This window comes from Triticum dicoccoides, chromosome 7A, assembly GCF_002162155.2.
Source record: "Triticum dicoccoides isolate Atlit2015 ecotype Zavitan chromosome 7A, WEW_v2.0, whole genome shotgun sequence".
Taxonomy (NCBI): Eukaryota; Viridiplantae; Streptophyta; class Magnoliopsida; order Poales; family Poaceae; genus Triticum; species Triticum dicoccoides.
Genome location: NC_041392.1, coordinates 294,461,499 through 294,469,670, shown reverse-complemented (window position 1 = coordinate 294,469,670; position 8,172 = coordinate 294,461,499). Strand labels below are relative to the sequence as shown.

Below are 8,172 nucleotides of genomic sequence, written 5' to 3'. Positions count from 1 at the left end.
GCTTCTAAAATCAAGCCGAACAGGATGAACATTTATTTGGGGCCTAAATGCAATTTTGAAAAACGCGCATTTTTCCTAAATTCAAATAAAATAGCAAAGAACTCCAAAATAAAATCTTATTTGATTTTATTATTAAATCATCAATATTTCTTTATTTTGGGAAAGTCATTTTATTCCCTCTCTCATATTTTTGAAATAGAAATAATTGAAGATAAAATAAATAAAATCAAATGATCCTATTTTCAAAATTTGAGAAAACTCAAAAATGAAAATCATGAAATCCCCAACTCTCTCCGAGGGTCCTTGAGTTGCGTAGAATTTCTAGGATCAAGCCAGAAGCAAATAAAAATATGATATGCATTGATGATCTAATGTATAACATTCCAAATTGAAAATTTGGGATGTTACAGCGTACAACTTGTCCATCCTCATCTTGCTTATTCTGAGACACCCATTTTGTTCCAATGACGTTTTGATCACCGTTGGACTTCTCAACCAATGTCCACACTTGGTTTAGTTCAAAGTTGTGTAGCTCTTCGTGCATAGAATTTATCCAATCCGGGTCTTCAAGGGCTTCCTATACCATCATAGGTTCAATGCTAGAAATGAATGAGTAATGTTCACAAAAGTTAGCCAAATGAGTTTTACAGCGAGTGGTTCTCCCGGTGTTGATGTCGTCGAGGATTTGTTCAACGGGGTGATTCTTTGAGACTCTTGCTCTAACTTGTGAGAGCTTTTTCTTGGGTTGTGGTGGAACATCCTCCTCCTCCTCATCTTCTCCATTATTGGTGGTGTCATTGTTTTCTTGTGGAGGTGGAGAAGGAGGTCGGGGTTGGTCATCTTGTTGTACTTCCTCATTCCCTTTGTCTTGTCGTGTTCCACTTGTGGATGCCTCCATGTCAACTTGTGGTTCACCTTGATGTGAAGTTGAGGCTTCCACTTGAATGGACGAAGTATTCTCCTTCACCTCCGTTGGACGGATCTTGCCAATAGACAAATCCTGAATTTATTTTGAGGGGTCTTTATCTCCTACATCAATTGGCAGTTGCTCTACTTGCGAGCCATTAGATTCATAAAACTTCACATCTACTGTCTCTTCAACCTTTCGAGTGAAATTGTTTTAGACACGGTAAGTGTGAGAGTTTTAGCTATAACTGAGTAGAAAACCTTCATGAGATTTAGGAGCAAATTTCGAACGACAATGCTTTATCAAGAATGTAGCAATTTGATCCAAATAATCAAAAGTATCCAACTTGGGGTTTGTTACCGGTGAGTAGCTCGTATGCCATTTTGCCAAGAAGCTTGTGAAGATATAGTCGATTTGTAGCATGACAAGCTGTCTCAATTGTTTCCGCCCAAAAGTGTCTTGGTGTCTTTTATTCATCAAGCATCGTTCTCGCAATATCAATAAGAGTCCGGTACTTCCTCTCAACAACTCCATTTTGTTGAGGTGTGTACGTAACCGAGAACTCATGTGAAATCCCTTCTTCGTCAAAAAAGGTACCCACATTAGCGTTCTTGAACTCCGTTCCATTGTCACTTCGAACCTTCTTGATCTTCACTTCAAATTGATTTTGGGCCTTCTTAGTGAAGTTCTTGAAGATATTTTGGACCTGGGATTTTTCATCAAGAAAGAACACCCACGTAAATCTGGAAAAAAGCATCAACAATGACCAAACCAAAAGAGTTACCACTAAGACTTTTGTAAGCATTGGGACCGAAGAGGTCCATGTGAAGTAGCTCAAGTGGCCTTCTCGTGGTCATGATGTTCTTCACGGGATGACTTCCTCCAACTTGTTTTCCCTTGGAGTTGTCTCCAAAAGTCACATACTTGCGTGGACCATCATTTTTGGCAAGCTCACAGAACATGTCTTTATCTCCGGTCATGTGATCAGTACATCCACTATCAAGAATCCACTCTTTTCCTCCATATATGTAATTTCAAAGATTCGCCATGAGACTAAGATTCCTCATAGTCTTCTCACATTCTATGTCAAATTCTTCGTCATCGTCATAATAGCCATGCTCAATGTCATCATCATCGTCATGTGTGTAGTCATCACCTAGTTCAAGTGATTCATTAGACATATGACCATGACAATGTGCAAGCTTGTGAATTCTAATGGTTTCCGTGATGATGCTACTAATGGCTCCATCATCACCCTTGGCACGCATAAGATCACGGAGCTCAAATAGACATTCATCGAACTTGGGATCATTAGGCTTCATCTTATGGAAAGCAATGGACTTTTGAAGAATTTCATTCAGATTTTTCAAAGAGTAATTTGAAAGTGTTCCTCAAGATAATTCAATATAGTATATGCGCATTCAAAGGTTGGCAAGCAAACAAGCACATTTCTAGGCAATCCTCTAATGATAAGATTAACAGTCCTAAGATTGTGAACCATGTCAAGATACTCATCGGGGGTAGGATGCAAAGGATCAATGGGAGACACATAAGGGCTAAGAATATACTTGTTCAAATTGTATTAATTGAAAATCTCAAGCATCTTATTTTTCCAAGAACCATAAAACTCCCCATCAAGAATAGGCACTCTATGTCTAATACATCCGACCGTAGACTCGTCCATCTCCCTCCAATGGTGATTAAACCAAAGGAACGAAGACCAATGCTCTGATATCAATTGAAAGGATCGAGAAGAGGGGTCTAGAGGGGGAGATTAGACCCTTAACAAGTAAAAGTGGCAGTTTTTAGTTTCTTCAAGTTAAGGTTGAGTTTAGCACATGTTAAAGGGCACACAATACATTTTACACAAACATAACAAGAGTATGAGCAGCAGAAATAGTAAAGCATGCAAGTGCAAGAATGTAAAGGGATCGGATTGGAGTGTGCAAACGCAATGGAGACGCGGAGAATTTTTGGCGTGGTTTCGATAGGTGGTGCTATCGCACGTCCACATTGATGGAGACTTCAACCCACAAAGGGTAACGGCTGCGCGAGTCGACCGAGGGCTCCACCCACAAAGGGCCCATGAAGAAGCAACCTTGTCTATCCCACCATGGCCATCGTCCACGAAGGACCTGCCTCACTCGGTTAGATCTTCACGAAGTAGGCGATCTTCTTGCCCTTACAGACTTCTTGGTTCAACTCCACATCATGTCGGAGGCTCCAAAGGGACACCTAACCAATCTATGAGACATCACTCTCCAAAAGGAAAAAGATGGTGTGTTGATGATGAACTCCTTGCTCTTGTGCTTGAAATGATAGTCCCCCAATACTCAACTCTCTCTCACAGATTTGGCTATGGTGGAAGAAGGATTTGAGTGGAAAGCAACTTGGGGAAGGCTAGAAATCAAGGTTCAAATGGTAGAAATGGAAACTCTTGATCTCAACACATGAGTAGGTGGTTCTCTCTCAGAAAATGAATGGTGGAAGTGTAGGCATGTTCTGATGGCTCTCTCCATGAGGAAGAGGGGTGGAGGGGTATATATAGCCTCCACACAAAATCCAACCGCTACACACTTTTGACCCATCTCGGTGGCACCGCTTAGAAAACTCGGTGGCACCAATCTGTGTAAAAATATGAACGTTAGGAATCTCGGTGGGACCGCAGGAAACAACTCGGTGGGACCGATGTGCTGGGGCTTGGGGCAAACCTCATCTCGGTGGTGCCGATTGCATCATCCCGGTGGGACCGAAGTGAAACAATAAGGCAACAGAGAATCAGTCAAGCCATCTCGGCAGGACCGATTACAACATCTCGGTGGGACCAAATTGATTGCAACAAGTCATAGAGAGCTGGCAAGGCCATCTCGATGGGACCGAAGTGAAACAATAGGACAACAGAGAATCAATCAAGCCATCTCGGTGAGACCGATTGCAACATCTCGGTGGGACTGAATTGATTGCAACAAGTCACAGAGAGTTGGCAAGGCCATCTCGGTGGGACCGATATCCATATCGGTGGAACTGAATTGTTAGGGTTTTGGCAGTGGCTAAGTCCAGATGAACTCGGTGGCTCCGGGTAGGAAATATCGGTGTGGCCAAGTTGGGAATTTAGGGTTTGGACATATTTGGGTAGAGAAAGTGGTTGAGGGTTTTGGAGCAATATCACTAAGCACTTGAGCAAATAGATTGTTAAGCAACACCTCATCCCCTTTTAATAGTATTGGCTTTCCTAGGAACTCAATGCAATCTTGGATCACTTAAACAAAAATGTAGATTCTTAAGCTTTTGCTAATCCTTGTCCTTAGCATTTTGAGGGGGTTTCACATCCTCTTGTCCTTGCCACTCCACTGTTGAACTTATCTAAAATATACTAGATAAAACTATTAGTCCAACAAGGGAAATGCTGACATTAATTACCAAAATCACCCAGGGAGCACTTATGCTTTCAAGTTGGTCTTTGCGCCAATGGCGCAACGGGTCATCTAGTGTTGTTAAAGCCTTGCACATGGAGGAGGGTACAATATGGGTCTTCCTTTTCTTCACCTTCGACAACAAACCGACTATCTTTTGCCGTTCTTTTAACCGTCTCCAATGTTGCTCGCGCTAAGTGTTTATGTCAAACTTGTGACCTACACTGTTGCACTGTACTATTAATTTGGTGGTTGTGATTCTTGAACATATGTTGATATGTATGATAGAATAAAAATATGTTGAGTTGTTCCTACATTCGAATTCAAATGCAAATTCTGGTGAATTAGCTATTGCAACAATTTAATTATAGAGAGATAAACACCTTGTGTTTGATTCTACAGATGCTAACACCTTTTTTTAGACTTGGTTAAACTTAGGAAGTTTGCCTTCGGATAAATCTAGAATTTTAGTTAATTTGGAACGATGAAGTATGTTGCAATATGTTTTTTTCGTTGTTGCCTATGGTATTCTAGTTAGTTGCGTCGTTTTTTCATGTCACATAGTATGTTGCACCCCCATTTCAACTTTTGTTTTTGTTGCAACAAAATAGAGATTTAGTGTGTGCCCAAATTGTTTTACTGTATGGGCATGTTTGAACTGCAACACCTTAGAATGATTTTTTGAGATCTTGACAGAAATTTTGCGCACACAAAATAGTTATATGTGGGAGTTTGATGTTGCAATCCAAAAGATGGAAGTTTCACCCGGCAGATGCCTTAGCATCGGCCATCTGTGTATTTAATTAAGCAAAAGCATAAATATGATCACAACCAAACAAAGAAGCAATCTGGCCACCAGATGTCGAAACAGGACAAAAAAACTTTAAGATAAACCGCTGCATCTTCCAAAAGTATGATTTGCCAGCATTAGCCGATGAAATAAAAAAGATGCAAGATGAGACGTCGCCTTCAGCTTGTTAGTGCAGAGGTAGCATCAACGTAGAAGGTCAGTTGATGGTACATGAACAATGGACGTCTGAAGTGAGGAGACCAAAGGCAAAGTGTGACATGGCTAGAACTATTCCTATGCCTGATCTGCTCATAGATAACATCGAATGGACGAAAATGCAGGAACCTTATCAAATATGTCTACTACGTATGTCATTCTTCACGTACTCTTGTTAGTATTATGCCAAATGGGAACCCTGCGTATCCTCAAAAAAAAAAAAAAAGGAACCCTGCTTATTATACTGCAACGCCAATTGGTATTCCGAGTAGATGATCAGTTGTAGTAACAGCCAGCAGTCAACATCTTCGCCTGACTGCCTCCTCTTTTCGCTTTCTTTCTCTTTCAGCACCGAACATCATATCTTCAGACTTCAGTGACAACAGAAAATTGATTTACAGCTCAAACAGGATCTGCACATAATGTTGCTTCTTTTTTTATGTTTTCCTATGCGAACATAATTGCTACTCACAGGTCAACTTCATGCTTCACTTGTAAGAAGGCATTTCAGATTTTTACAAAAAAAAGGAGCTCAGAAGGCAGAGCAATAGTATATTCAGATCTTACAGTCTTCCCACTTCAAAGCTTGCGATCTCCTAGTGACGATGCACTGATCAGGATCCCCACAAAAAAATTGCGCAGAAAGATGAATATAACCAGAAGAACAATGTTTTCAAAAAGGCAATAAAGCAATATGAAATGCCACTACTAGAACAACTACAATTGCCAACATGAGGACGCGTCATGTTCTTTATCAACAAGCAAAAAGGCCTAAAGAACATGATATCCACGTCTCTTCCTCTAGTGCTCTGATCCTCTTTTTTTATCCTAAAAAAACCCTCTGCAGATCACTCCTAGGGATGAAGAATCGCCTGCCTTGCCCGGTCATAACAAGCTGAAACGGGGATGACCCCCCTGTGCCGCGGCAAGCACGACGGCCACAGCAATTGCCAGGGCGGCTTGGAAACCTCCGGACGCCGACCATGATGCCATGGTGCTTCCACCGGCGCCGCTGGTTTTCTTCAAAGATGCCAGCCACACGTCGTCCTCAAGCTGCTCATGGCTCGGCCTCCGCAATGCGTGCTTGTTCGGTTTGCCACTGCGAAGCGTCAAAGGTGATTGATCTAATTAGAGACTCAAAGGTCATTGCAACTTTCTCGCCAAGACCCCACATGCAAGGTGGGCATGGGGATGGAACAAAGGCGAAAGAAAGAACAACTCAATCAATCAAAGCTTCTTTTCCTTGCTCAAAGCCTAACTTTGTCACTTTCTCTTCTTTCCCCATTCCCCATTCCGAATCAAAATCTCATTATATTTTCTAGCCCAGAGAAAATATCATTGTTGAGTTGAATCAGATTCAGTCATTCAGATCTGCAACACTGTGATTTCAACTAGATCGTACTGTCATAGCATCGGAAACTATTCAGAGGAAGGTAGTACCTGTAAGGATTGGACTGCGGGCAGAAGGTAATGGTGTAATCGGTGTGGTTGCAGGTGAAGGTGGAGGTGGCGTCGTCGTAGGCGTAGCTGTAGGACTTGGGGCACGCCGACTTGAAGAGCTGCGAGTACTGGGAGGGGTGGCACGTGTCAGGGTTCCCGTAGGCGCCGTTGCAGCAGAACTCGGGCTTGCCGAAGGCCTCGCAGGCGCTGCGGCAGGCGAGGCCGCCGCCGGAGCGGAGCTCGGAGGGGCAGCGCTCGTTGAGGTCGACGAGGCACCCGGTGTCGGGGCACCCAGGCACGGACGGCTGCACGAGCATGGGCAAGTTGTAGCCGTCGACGAGGCTGACGTCATAGAAGTCCTTCCCGCCGTCGCCGTCGAGGGTGAACTCCGCGAGCGTGGCGGGCGGGGTGGCCCCGGCGCCGCGGCACTCTATCTCGCCGGAGCCGCAGTCCCCCGTGACGCAGGTGCCCTTGCCGCCGTTGAAATTACAGCCAGAGCGCGCCCAGAAGCGGCCCGACCACCCGGTCGGCCCGTAGATTGAGCGCGACTGGCCCGGCGAGAGCGCGAAGCCGGTGGTCTCCAGCGGCGGCGAGGTGGAGCCCGAGAGCAACCCGGGCCACACCGTGTCCGTGCACCGGTTGGCGAAGGTGAACGTGATGGCGCTCACTACCGGTCCTGTGCGCCGCAGAAAAAAATACACAAATCCGAACACTCAGCTCACCAAATCGAAAACCAAGCTCGCAGCTCTACCGCGTGCCTCCAAATCAGGACCAATCCAACGAGAATACCACTTCCACAAGCACTAGTGGATGAACTGTCGGGTGGATCGATACCTTGGAAGAAGGTGAGAAGGAGGACAATCGATGCCGGAGAGCCGAGGAGCAGCGACGGCTGAGCCATGGAAGGCCTTCCAAGACTAGCTCTCGAATTGAGGGCGAAACCAGTGAAGCCGCGCTGCGCTGTTGCTTTCCTGTGGAGGAGGAGGAGCTTGGTGACTGGCGAGCTTGCCGAACTGGAATATGGTGGGAAGGCTACGCGGAGGAAAAGGCGGCCGTGTGGTGTGGTGGGGCGGTTGTAGAGGGGGGAGAGGAGAGTGGAGGGCGAAGTGGGCACGAGCACCACCGACCGCGGTCTACACTCGCTCAGCTGATTTTTACTCTGCCGAAGCGGGGGCGGCATGTAAGACAATAAGTTTTGGGAACCAGCACAATGCTTTAGGGGTGGCTTATCTCATTATATATAATGGTTGTGTTACAATATGTACCATATACGTACATAGGTACAGAAGCTATACATAGTCTAACACCCTCCCTCAATCTTAACCACTTTCTAAAGAACTGAGAAGGGTAAGATTGCGCCTACAAGCCTCAAACTGTGGCAGCGGTAAAGGCTTAGTGAAGATGTC

At 44.7% G+C, this 8,172-nt stretch overlaps 1 protein-coding gene across 1 annotated transcript; it reads right to left on the bottom strand.

Moving 5' to 3' along the window:
* Positions 1-5,816: 5,816 nt before the first annotated feature.
* Positions 5,817-7,911, bottom strand: LOC119331251 (thaumatin-like protein 1). The gene is made up of 3 exons (XM_037604425.1): positions 7,601-7,911; positions 6,767-7,442; positions 5,817-6,425 (listed from the first exon to the last, which is right to left on the bottom strand). The coding sequence occupies exons 1-3, from the start codon at positions 7,665-7,667 to the stop codon at positions 6,212-6,214; spliced, it is 957 nt and encodes a 318-aa protein (XP_037460322.1). The 5' UTR covers positions 7,668-7,911; the 3' UTR covers positions 5,817-6,211.
* Between the last annotated feature and the right edge of the window lie 261 nt (positions 7,912-8,172).